Below are 12,972 nucleotides of genomic sequence, written 5' to 3' on the forward strand. Positions count from 1 at the left end.
AGTGGTGTGCAGTGCATGTCCAGATCGCATGGCAGATCTACCACCATCAGCAAAAGATGAAGGTGGGTCAGAAGGATAGCGGAATGAGAAAACCAAGATTTTTCAGATCTGCAATTTGAAACGTTGGCTTTCCCAGGGCCTAGTCGTAGACAGATACTTTGTTCTTCCTCACGTCGAGCGTTTGATGCCGCTACATATACCATATGTGTTATGCATATAACATATGAACGCCGGCCCCATGGTTCTCATGTGGGTCACGTGGTACAATGTCATAGAAAAGCTGTTCAATCCAGACAGGGGTCTAACCTGGGGGTTGAAGGTCAGCAGGGTTGGGTTTTGAGGGGAGGGGGAGGGGGGAGGGAGGGATATGCGCCATTCATTTAGTTAAATACTACCAAGGACTCATTAAGGGAAGTGGACATACAGAATAACACCAAGGACAGGATCCCTGTGTGCTCGGTGGCCGCGGCAGCCCCCCCGATGATAGAGTACCTGGCAGGGGGCTCCTAAGAGCACCCCGCCTAATGCATTAGCCCCCCCCCCCCCCCCCCCGACCCCCACCCAGGGAAAGGACAGCGTCCCCCTCACGCACCCCCTCTCAAATTCCCCGGGGCTTTGCTGTCCCTAATCAGCTTACAGATGTTCTGTTATGACACCGTCGGCCATTGTTGTCGTGACTCGGCACGTCTGATACCCGAGCCGCTTTAGGGTCGAGGCGTAAGCCCCTCCAGCGTAAGCCTCTGTTGCTGAAAGTGGCGTTCTCACTCACTGACCACTGACCCCCGCTGTCACTCTCTCTCTCCATCTCGCTCCCTTTTTTAACTCTCTGACTCGCTCTCGGCCTCCCTCTCTCGGCCTCTCCCTCGACCCCGTCTCTCCGTCTATCTCCATACAACAGCAGATGCAGCTGGACCCTCACAAACTGGACATGAATGGGAAGCTGGACCTCTTCAGCCGTCCCCCAGGCCAGGGGGTCTTCCCAGGGTTCCCCTACCCCCATGACCTGGCGCGACCCATGTTCTCACCCTCAGGTCAGTAGACCCCATCCCCATCTCACACAATCTGCATTAGAGTTTTATGCATATATAAATGTATCAACGCATATAAATGTATGCCTGCCGTGTCGAAACAGCTCTTTTTTACAGCTGTTTAAAAAAAACACATCCAGGGTATTATTCAGGGCTTTGGTTTCTTTCTCTTTTTTTTGCATTTTTTTTGCATTTGTTTTGCGCCTTTCATGTCGGGTTCACATAATTGTAGTGCTGTTGTGGTAAATGTTTTGCTGTTGAGGGAGACAGCCATGAATATGCATGACTCTCAATCCCATAATTGTCGGCTCTGCCCTGCGTTGGGGGGCAACAGCGGGGCGATCAGCCTTTTACTGGTAATTATGCCGCTGTGTGTCATAGGCCTGTGTGTAATTGGTTCCTTCATTAACAATATCTTAACCACGGGCCAATTCACCACTTTAAGTTTAAGGGGTTGGCTTTGACAGAGCATCAAAGTGCCCATGAATTAGGGCTTCGATTTTCACATCTAGACACACACAAGACACGTCGTAAAATGTGACAATTTCAAATGACGAATTTTCTTCTGCTCACTTTAAGTCCATTTTTTTCCGCCATCTGTTTTGTACTTAGCAAGTAGGCCTTTTTGTCGCGAAGAATGCAGACTGTTTACATTAAATACATGGCTAAAGCAACAGGGATCCAAGGGTCACGGATAAGCCCTCTGCTTATCTCCTGTTAATCACGTGTTATCCTTAATGCCTAATTGAGAGATTAAACGACCCATTGATTGGTTAATACTCACAGTTTCTCTTTTTTATCTTCCGTCTGATAGGCCCTGGCCACCACGCACCCTCCCCCTATGGCCCCGCCTCCCATCCCACTGGCTTCCTGCCTCCTAGCCACATGGCGGGTAAGTGTAAGTAACCCATACTCATGTTTTCTTTTCCCGTCTCTCTACTCCTTTACTTGTTGTTATTTTTATCGTTATTTCTACCGCACAACCTTCTGGACACGCAACCTCTACCTGAAAGGAGATGCAAAAGCAATGGTGATAATAGTAAAGTCTCAAAACGGTTTGCTGGGATTGTGCGTCTTCTTTGGATCAAAGAGTCGATCTGCAACTTTGTTGTTGTGGATTATGATGATTATTAGGATTTCAGAAAGCAAGCCGGTCAATGAGGGCTTGTAAAAACATGACGGTGAATGAAATCAAACCCTTGGGGGGGTTGTGGGGTGGGATGTTTGGGTGCTAGCACTTTGAGATTGTTTGCTCAATATAAAGTGCATTCCAAATAAAATTCATTATTATTATTATTATTAGACAGGTGAGCTCTTTAATTGCTGTGATTGTGTTCAGAAATTACCTGAAAAAAAAAACCTGAAGCTTCCTCTCTCGCCAAGATATTGTACTATATGATATTACTATATGTATATAGTAATATCCTTATATAACCTAAGGAAGGCATGATCTAATCCTGTCATATTAGATATGATGTATTTATTATGATAATGTGTAATGTACTGGAGGGGGACTCCTGATGCTGTCCTAGTATTGCAGCTGTTTATGAAAGGCAGGATAAATCAAAGGAAAGGAACAAGTCTGGTTACCATGGTGATGTTTGTGTTCCACGGAGACGAGATACATTTTACATACATTATAAATAACCGAACACATGCTGTTGAGGCTGCTCATGCTGATTTTCATGTTGCCTGTAGCTAAAAACATTTATGCTTTCATGGTTAAAAAAATCGGAATAATTGGAGTAATGTCGTTTGAGGAAGATGTTGGCAGCATGGAAGGCAACACATTTTGGAATTAAGAAACGAAGAAATTAAAGAGAAGAGGCGTCGTTTATTGGGTATTGTTAACGCAACTGCTAACTTGGCATCAAGAGGGTTTTTCCTCGGTGGAATATTCTTGCACATTATGATTTCACCATTGCTCTTCATGTCTTTATCGGTGGACGAGTGGATGGATGCTTTCATTTTCATAATGAATCAATCTATATTTCTATGAGACTTGTTTTATTTTCAGATTGGCCTGCTCTTCATCTGCATCCACTCCGCCTCTCCCCCCCCCCCCCCCCGCGACTCTCCCCCCGCCCAACCATAACCCATTCCCCAGCTCAGTTCAGCGAGTACACACACCAAACAAACAAACTCATTTTCCCATGAGGCAGTGCAGCTCCACAAGCCTCCTAGCAGGTTCAGAGGCGCGTTGCTCCGTTGTAGTGAGTGGGAGAGGGTCCAGCATCTGTCAGGCAGTATAAAATAAGAAAACAGCAACAGCTCGCTTGTAAGAGAAAAGCCGAGTGGGTGGGTAGCGGGGGGGGGGGGGGGGGCTTACTGTAGCCAACCCCCCCCTTTTATTTTTGCTAATCGCTGTTTGGCATTTTACAGATCCTTTCAGTCGCTCCAGTACCTTTGGTGGCCTCGGCAACCTTTCAACCAGTGCCTTCGGTGGATTAGGCAACCCCACGCTTGGTAAGCGCCAGCCTCCACCACCACCACCACCACCACCACCTCCTTCCCGCTCCCCTCCTCCATCTCCCTCTAAACCCACCTACCCAGCCTCCCAGCCCAGACCCTAACATACCCATACCTATCTTAGTCCCCCCCCCCCCCCCCCCCCTTCCTGGACGATGGCCCTGGTTGCTGGAGCACTGAGAGAGCAGGGGAACTCAGCGAGACAGAGAGAGACCGCAGGGAGAGACAGAACAGGGAGAAAGGAAAACCAAGACACTTAGTTCTCGTCCCTTTGCCAAATCCGCCCAATAGCCCCGGCAGGACCACCAACACCAAACCCCTTCACACTCTCTCTGCGTCCCCTGACCCCCGAGCCACCATCCAACGGACTGGCTCTAATCCGTCGGCCCTCCTGCCAAAAAAACGCATCCAGGCCCGCTGTTTGCTTTCTGTTCATCTATTCATTATTCGACGGACTACCTCGTCGCACACCCCGGCGAAGCCTCTCTCTCTCTCTCTCTCTCGCTCTCTCTCTCTCTCTCTCTCTCTCTCTCTCTCTCTCTCTCTCTCTCTCTCTCTCTATCTCTCTCCTGTCCCCTGTTGCAGTTCTGCCCTGGCAGACGAGTTGCTCTGTGTGTTGTTAACTTGGAAATGAGTAATAGACAAGCCATTGAACGCTTGAGTCTCCCCCTGGTTTTTATTGAAAATTATATATTCTGTCTCGTGCTCTTCATCCATTCCGATGCCCTGGGGGGCACCGACAATCAGGAGCAGTGAATGAAGGGATGGGGAATTCTGATGCCTTTTTTGGCCCGCAAGCACGTACAAGTACAGAGAGAGAGAGGGAGAGCAGTGAACTGTACGTTTCAACGAGTGAATCACACATAGAAGACAGTAGTAACAACGTGATCAGATTCATTCAAATTGTATTGCAGGAGGATAGATTGCAATGCACAAATATACTTGGAGGCAATTATGACTCCGCGTCGGTCGTAAAAAACAAATGTCTTTGTAAATTCCTTTACACAGGAAGTTCTGTATTCATTGCAAACGACTCAGCGCATTACGAGGGATCGACGCCTACGAAGGAACGTCGGTTATCCATGCTCTGGGTCCGTGGCAAGACCTAGCCCTCATCCGTTTCACTGACTCTGTCTCCCTTGTCTCCTCTCCAGGCTCCAACAGCGTGTTCGGCCCCAAGGACGGCCCCGGCAGCCTGGGCGGCTTCGGCAGCCCGCACCACGACACCTGGAACCGGTTGCACCGAACGCCCCCCTCCTTCCCCACGCCGCCGCAGTGGCCCAAGGCCCCCGACGGCGAGCGCAGCAGCTCGGCCAACAGCCACGACCGCGAGAGGGAGCGCGAGAGGGAGAAGAGGGACTCGTCGGTCGGGAAGGAGGAGAAGGATAAAGACAGGTGGGTTGTTGGGGACCGGATTATTGTTTTTAACGGCCCAGTTGTCTTTGGATTCGCTTGAAGCCTCTGCGGAACGGACGGGCTCCCTCCCAGTGCTTCTCCGTCACAGTCATGAGTCTGATTACGACGTTGTCTGCATGTGGTGCCCTGTAACTGTCTGGCATTTCAAGCACAATAGAAACTAACCGTGTATTACCGCGGGTTGTTATTATGTATTACTCAGGGCTCAAAACTGCGACGGAAATTATTGCATTTGCCATATATTATGTGGATGTGAGGTCATTTTTTCCAAACAGGGCCGTTGCAAAGCAGACATTTGTTGATGTCATCGTTTTTCCCCATTTAAATTCTCAAACGGTCCCAATGTTTCATTGGAATAACATTATTACGTAATTGTGTGTTGACGAAGTCCGCGGCTTTCCCATCCCCTTTGGTCTGAGTCTGATTGGGTCTGGGCAGAGATTGAATGCGTGTCGCACACTGTGTTAGGCAGTGTCGCGTAGCAGAAAGACAACTCACGTCGGAAGATACGATTTTGTGTCTCGTTTTGAGCAATGCTTGAAGCTATAGAGGGCTGTAGGCAGCCTTGGTGTCAGGGGTAATTGTGTTCTGTTTCCATTAAGAGCATTCACACCATTGCTGGGAGTTAGAGAGCGGCTGTATTCAGCACTGGTTTGAGAGCTCTCATTGCAAAAACGCACACTTAAGTTCCAGTTGCGAAACAGGGCAAAAATTATGGTTTGTGAACAGTGCAAAGTTTCAATAAAATGCACGTCAGCGCTAGTGCTATTCAAGATAAAAGCAGGGGAAGAAAAAACACACCCAGAATATATAGGAGAAGGACACGCTGGAGGTAGGCAATCTAAATACCACCTATGCAATAATATCAAAATATTTATTTAGAGAGAGTACCTTTTTTCAGATGAATGTACACAGATGGCTAATAGGCGACCAACAACAAGCCATTACCACTGCAAAGCGACGAAAAAAGGGGGCGACCAAATTTGTTATTGCCACCAAAGGGAATAAGTTAGCGCCACCAGTGCCACCAGGAGGAAGTGTTATTCCTGAGCCCTGTTACATAATCAGGGTTTCTAGGTTGAAAACTATTTTCAAGGAATTGCTTATGTCTTAAGGGCCTTTTTTATCATCCTTTTTCAGGGAAGTGTTAATTCAGCGCATAAAATGTAACACTTGATTCAACCTGGTGGAGCGATCGCAAAATAAACAGAGGTGTGAATACCAAACAAAACAAACTAAACATACATTACATCCAAAATGATTTGCAATGAATGTTGGAACAATGCATTAGCATTGTTCCAACATTCATTGCATTCAGTATATCTGGAATATCTTATCATATCTTATTTTGTGTTAGGCCCTTTGAGTCTGCATCATGTATGAAAAGTGCAATATAAATAAAGTTGCCTTGCCTTTAAAGAAACCTCCTGTCCTTGCAGAGATTCTGTGGACCGCAACCGGCACTCCAACCGCTCGTCCCCCGCCTCGGCCCCCGTCAGCTACCAGATCAGCAACCTGATCCGCTCCACCAGCCAGAACTCCAGCGACCAGGGCCGCCACCACAGCGGCAGCGTGGACCGGGTCCGCGAGGCCGAGAAGGAGCTGCTGGAGCGCCACCGCGAGGCCTCCATGATGGCCGACGTCAAGGTGAAGGAGAGCCGCTCCCCGGGCAAGGACGCCATGGAGAGACGAGCGTCGGAGGACTCCATCAAGGCCGCCCACCGCTCCCCCTCGCCCTACTCCAAGGGCCTGATGGGCGAGCAGGGCGTGAAGATGATGGGCGGCCCCCCGCCGACGTTGAAGGACGGCGATCGCAAGGAGCCCCCGTCCATGGACCTGCTCCACAAGGTGAAGAACGACATGAAGATCAAAGAGGAGCGCAAGGAGGAGCAGGAGGTGATGGTGGTGAGCTCCGAGCCCGCCCCGCACCCGCCGCTCCAAGCGCCCCCGGTGCCCATGTCTCAGGTGGGACACCCCCACCACCACCACCCGCCTCTCCAGCAGCAGCTCCACATGCAGCCGCAGCGCGGCAACGAGATGGCCGGCATGCACGGGGTCCCCATGGCCCACTCGCTGCCCCTCTCCATGAGCGCCATGCACCAGATGGGCAGCCTCAACGTGCTGGACCGCGCCCGCATGGCGCCCTTCATGGGGGTCAGTCCCCTGGCGGCGGGCCGCGAGCGCCTGCCGCACCAGGCCTTCCCCTGGGACCCCCTGCGGGAGGCGTACCGCAGCCTGGACCTGCAGCGCCGCATGGACTTCCAGCTGCGGGCCGAACAGAGCCACCGCTTCCCCAGCATGTACGAGCAGGAGCGGGCGTACCGCGAGCGCGAGGCCCACGACTACCAGCACCACGAGCACCTGCTGGAGGTGCGGCGCGAGCACGAGAGGATGCGGCAGCAGGCGGAGGAGCGCGAGCGCATCCACATGAGGGAGGAGCTGGACCGGGCCCGCCTCCACCAGCTGCACCAGTCCCCCATGGAGGGCCACCTGCCCCACATGGCGCCCTTCATGCAGCACCTGGGCGGGATGCCCTACCCCAGACTCAGCCCCTCCACGGGGCACAACGGCCTGCTCAACAGGACGCCCCCCACGGCCGCGCTCAGCGCCCCGCCGCCTCTAGTGCCCGCGGGCGGCGTCCGGCCCGCCTCGCCCAGGAGGACTACGCCCCTAACCTCCGCCACCCAGGACCCGCGGGACTACTCGCCGTCCCGCAACCCCAAAGAGGTGGAGGCCCGGTAGCTTCCTCAGGACGGGACACAGAGGACTCGGATGCCTTTGTGAGCCTAAATGCCTCCAGTTTGGAATCTAATGATGAACCAAAACACGCTGCCTCGTCACCGGGGAACAGCAGATTTTGGCATCCGGGAGGAAATGGTATGATTGTACAATGTAGAAGGTGCCTATGTGGGTCTGATTAAGCACATACCAAGACTCTTTTCAATGGACTGAATCGAATTATGTCGGCAGGAAAGAAACGCAAATGAGTATGTTTATAGCCGACTTAAATATTTGATAATTATTAATATATTAATCTGATACCTTTTTTTCGGCTATGTGCGAAAAGAGAGGTCCTCACATGGGTTTGTACATTTTCCTATCCTTGTTCCATGTATAGGTATCACTTTGATGACATGTATGTAATTTGTGCTCCAGTGACTCCAGTTTTGTTTGTTTTTCCTTGATATTTATCCCAGTTGATGGTGAGACATATCTATTATGGCCCACGGAAAGGACTGGATGTTTTTTGTTTGCGCCTTCTCAACAGTAATTTAACCTTGTGCTACCAAGATATCCTCAACAATGCCAATGTACACTGTTACATTAGCGATTTGTTTCCTTGATTCGTTTTGCCTTCGAGGTATGCAGATGCAGATATATTATGAGGTCAAGGTTCAGTCTCTGCTAAGGCAAACTTGTGTAAATAACTTGTTGATATCTCCTCGCTGCAAAAATGGCCATGTAAATTGATCAGCCTTTTTAAAAATGTTTCTAGAAAAAGAAAACTCAAATCAAACGTTTCCCTGTTGAAAGCCATGGTATAATGGAGAAGCCTGGTCGTTGTCATGGAAACATGGTGATGGAGAGTCCTACAGGGGCCTGGAAGGATCATCTGCAATCTATGCAAAGCGACGCAAGGCATCTCGAGGGTGGAAGAACCTGGATATTACGATGATGTTGGTGACAATTAAAGGATCTGCATCAACTTTGATTTTTATTTGCCATTGGAAATACATGGAGTTATACACCGAGGAGATTTCCAAGTCACAAAGTGGACCAGGAGCGCAAAGCCTCAAGCAGAACGGAAGAACACTTTGAGTGGGCCGCAATAGGACTTTCTCTGTCAACCTTGTGGTGTTGTGCAGTTGTTTTTCTTAGACTCTTGTATACAAAACCAGTAGAGTTTTAGGCGTGCAAAAATGAAAAATGAACATTCATGGTTTAAAAATGTAAGGAATAAAGTTTGGACCTAATGTCTGACATGCTGTTCGCTAGTCATTTACTCTGCCGCTGATGCTGCGGTTGCTGCCAAGCTCCTCTGGTGAGATCAGTGTTGCGGCAGCCTTCTGAGCGATATGTTGATTCGCAAATAACATAAAAGTCGCTGGAGGAGACAGAGCTTTATAGGTTTGCCGATAGTGCTTTGGCCCGGCCCCGCCAGCGTTACTGTATTTGCTCATTTCGTATAAAGCTATTACTTTAAAATCATGGAAGCAGCAGTCTTGGCCTGATGGGAGTGGAGCCCCAAACCCTTTCAGATCGTTGAGCCTTAATCTGTCATACATGGGCTGCCGAGCTCTCCAGAGGCGATTGATGAGATTGGGGAAAGCAATAGAGGGTGGGGACTAATAGGACATTGATTTTGTAAGAAAGCAGGTTTTGAGTGTTTGTGTTGCAGGTAACCGCTATTGACCGGCAGCCCGGCGGCATATTGACCCGCGGTCTGGACTCATTAAGTGGAGCATCGGTCGGGGGGAAGGAAGGATATCGGACGGTGAAGGTGGTGGAGGTTCCTCTCTTTCCTCCAACTCTTACTCTCCTCTCTTTGTTCCAGAACTCATCTGTTTCGCTAATGAGACCGGACGGCACTTTAGGAGTGGGCCGGGGAGGATGGGGGGGGGGGGGGGGGACCCAGGTGCCCGGTCCGGCTTTATTGACGAGGTCTCTCCTCACTGCCTGCCCAGAGATGGCCAATTCATTTTGATAATGCCCCTGACTCTCCATCTAGCCGCTGAGAGCCTCTGAGCCCAGCCAATCCTGTCCCAGGGCATCAGGCCGTAATGACAGCGTGGATCAAACCAAGGCCAGGGCATTAGGAGATGTTATTGAAAATCAATGGTGCTCCTCTGTCTCACACACTCTCCGGCAAGGTTTTTCAAAAGGCCCACTGGAAAAGACTGCCTGTCAGAATGGACCCTGTGCACTGGGAAGACTTAAATCACTATCACTTTCAATTGAGGCGCCCGGTAATTGAACCACATATTCCTCGACGGGTAGCATCTGTCAGTGGCTGGCCCCACTTTAGCGCGGTGTGCTTTTATTCCTAATCATCTAGTCAACAGCGGGTACTTAACCCCTGTTCTCATTAGTGTACATCATTTTTTTTTCTCAACTATTATTTGCCTGGCAACATTTATGTAAGAAAACAAGAAAAAAAGACTTTAGATTTCACCGGCACTGTCGCTTTGTCCTACACACACGCTCCTTTTTATGGTTGAGTGTGGAACAGCCCTCTGGAGATGAAAAGCACCATCAATTTCACTCATTGTCTGGCAAGGTCAATTTATTTCAGCACACAGTCCATCATCAGATGAGAATCAATTGACACGTGGCCTGGTATATATCCAGCCCTAGGCAGGTTTTTACAACAGCTAAAAAGGCTGTTTCACAGTATAATTCTTATTTTTTCTCAGGGGGTTTTGTGTGCAGCATTATATATGGCTGGCACATACTATATGCTATACATGGGGGGTGGTAAGGTAGCCGTTAATAGTAGCATGATTATATATAGCTGTGATACATAATTGTATTTTGTCTTTACACCTCGCTCACTGGTGTAAATGAATAGGATATGGCAGTATTTGAGCGGGGGGGGGGGGGACGACGACATTGTTTTTGGTTCTCGACTAATCCCCTTGCATTTATCTGTAAGAGACCTCAATGCTGAGGGTTTTTTGGATTGAATTTTCATGGTCTAAAGTACCTCCAAAAAGCGGTTGGCACAGAGCTCACCCCAGATTCAGGGAACAGTGGAACAGGCCTCAGGGGCCTTTATGGAGCACAATGGCAGCTAATAACACAGTGCCAAGCTAATAAGATGGGCAAGGAATGAATGGCTCAGTCCAAGCTGCTTTTCTCTCTCTCTCTCTCTCTCTCTCTCGGTCGATCTTATTTTCTGTCTCTTTCCCCCCGCTGATAAATCATGTATGAAAGCATTTTTGAGCTGCTATGCGCCAATCCCCAGACTTCACTCCCCCTCTCCACCCCCCATCCCTCCCAGCGAGGGCTAATGCATTAGTTCCCATTTGAAGGCTGTGTTGAAATGGAGATTGGTAATGAGACGCGAGACCCCCGCCATGATCACATTTGAATTGCCAGGAATCCATTGGGAACATGTGATTTGGGAGACTGAGGGGTATTTTTCGTTCTCAGTTAAAAAGCCATTCCTTTGCGGGTTTACCCAACCTTGACAGCTGATTTAAAGCGATCTCCATCGCTAAGCTATAGGCCAAATAGTCACTGAACACTACTAAGTCTAAGGCTTTGTCAGCATAGCGCTGGCATAGTGTTCATTCAACTGAGAATAGGTGTTTTCCAGCCCCTAAAAAGGCAGGAACTGGACATCCTTCCATTTGTCTGCCATCTTTTCTTAGCCTTAAATGTCAACAGAGTGACTGCTAACAAAGAGCAGACCAGTCGGCAGCTAAGGAGCTAGCTTAGAAACAGCCAAAGCAGTGTGGCTTCCAAGGGGCTGCCTAATGTCTTTGCACCCTTTGGACCTACAGCATACACATGTGTCCCCCCGCTCTCTCTCACCCTGCCACTACTCCTTTGCAGTGAGATAATAGACTTGCCGTCTGGAAGAGTTATTATAAACCAAACCTCGGCTCAAAACAGCAGAACTTTGGAGCATTAAAACCCAGATGGAAGCAGGGAGGAGAGGAGGAACAGGGAGAAGATGGAGAGGTTCCATCGATGCCATTCGCCAAAATGCGTTTTCCACTTCCCCTTCCATTTTGGGGATTTTTCCGCTGTTTAGTGGAACCTCACTGTGGCCCACACTGGCTGTATTATGTACACAAGCCATAAAAATCCAATAACATTTATGCAGCTGGGTACTTCTGGCAGAGGTGGTCCTCTCGCTCATTGGCCTGTGCACCACCGTGCCATCCTCCCAGATTTGTGCTGTGCACTCTGGGCACCAGACAAGAGAAGTCTCAGAAGGGGAGGTGGAGGGAGGGGGAAAAGGAAGCTCAAACGCATAGAACAAGCTTAAAAAATAAATAAAATATCTGAAGGCGGGTGGAAGCCGTGCGTTTCTTGTCCAAATTGGCACAGGCCGCTGATGATTAGCCGCTGAGACGATAATCAAAAGTGGCTCAGTGTTTTTGAAGGGGTGGCGAGAGGCTGGGCCAGCTGGTGACAACATGGCTTGTGTGCGTGGGCCAAGACTGAAGTTTATTTGAACGTGGATCTCGTTGTGACCGCATTTTCTCCAGAGCTCAGTTAGCGGAGTGTTCCTTGGCTCATCGCAGGGATCGCCTCAGCGCTGCTTGGCAGCGGGCGAGGCGGAAGTTCTTCCAAAACCACGGAATGAGAATTATGATTTAGTCCATCCCCTCTGGTGGTGGTGGTGTGTGTGGTGGTGCGTGTGGATATTCATAAGCGTTTATTCAGTTTGAAGCTGGCAAAAACGCTGCACCTCGTTCTTGGCACCTGTGTGCGAAAGTTTTCTTTCCAGCGAGTAATCATTAAAAGCACAGGGGCTGCTTTAACAGTGTAGGCTCCTCATAATGCGCCTCAAAATATAGCATCCCACATTCCCATAAAAAAACAAACCAGCCCAAAGCTTCACAAACAAAGTGACTTGTTTCACCTCAAATCTCATAAATTCACAACCAACTTCAAACCACTTGCCAACCCCTTTGTGGAAAGTTGCTAATTATTGTGAGCAATAGTACAACACAGTAATACTATTTAAACTATATTATTTTTACTGTCATAAAATCCTGTTTTACAGAACAGATATGAATACCCAGATATAGGTTGAAATTAACGTGGCAAGGACAGGCGCCTGCATCAAACTGAAATGCCAGAATGTGTCAAAGAATGAATGAATGAATCTTCACAAATCTTATAATATACGGGAAACAGCTTAAAGAGAGCCATTTAGCTCCTATGTTTACAGAAACCAAAATGTGAGCAAACCATTTAAAGCGTTTAGTGTGAGGTTGAGTATTTTGCTTCCATCAGTACTTGTATAAACATCTAAAGTCAGAGAGGGTAAAAAATATTAGATTTCAGCATTCATAAAACAAACTCTGTGGAGGCATCAGTG

At 48.9% G+C, this 12,972-nt stretch overlaps 1 protein-coding gene across 1 annotated transcript in view; it reads left to right on the plus strand.

Moving 5' to 3' along the window:
- fbrsl1 (fibrosin-like 1) overlaps positions 1–9,357 on the plus strand; it is a 263,194-nt gene extending 253,837 nt beyond the window's left edge. Inside the window, exons 14-19 of the mRNA XM_056592471.1 lie at positions 1–62; positions 899–1,031; positions 1,843–1,926; positions 3,411–3,494; positions 4,652–4,892; positions 6,353–9,357. The exon at positions 1–62 is cut by the window's left edge and continues 10 nt beyond it. Coding sequence (XP_056448446.1) covers positions 1–62; positions 899–1,031; positions 1,843–1,926; positions 3,411–3,494; positions 4,652–4,892; positions 6,353–7,655 — 1,907 coding nt within the window. The 3' untranslated portion in view covers positions 7,656–9,357. The remainder of the gene's footprint in view (positions 63–898; positions 1,032–1,842; positions 1,927–3,410; positions 3,495–4,651; positions 4,893–6,352) is intronic.
- Positions 9,358–12,972: the final 3,615 nt, after the last annotated feature.

This window comes from Gadus chalcogrammus, chromosome 6 (genome assembly GCF_026213295.1).
Source record: "Gadus chalcogrammus isolate NIFS_2021 chromosome 6, NIFS_Gcha_1.0, whole genome shotgun sequence".
NCBI classification, from domain to species: domain Eukaryota; kingdom Metazoa; phylum Chordata; class Actinopteri; order Gadiformes; family Gadidae; genus Gadus; species Gadus chalcogrammus.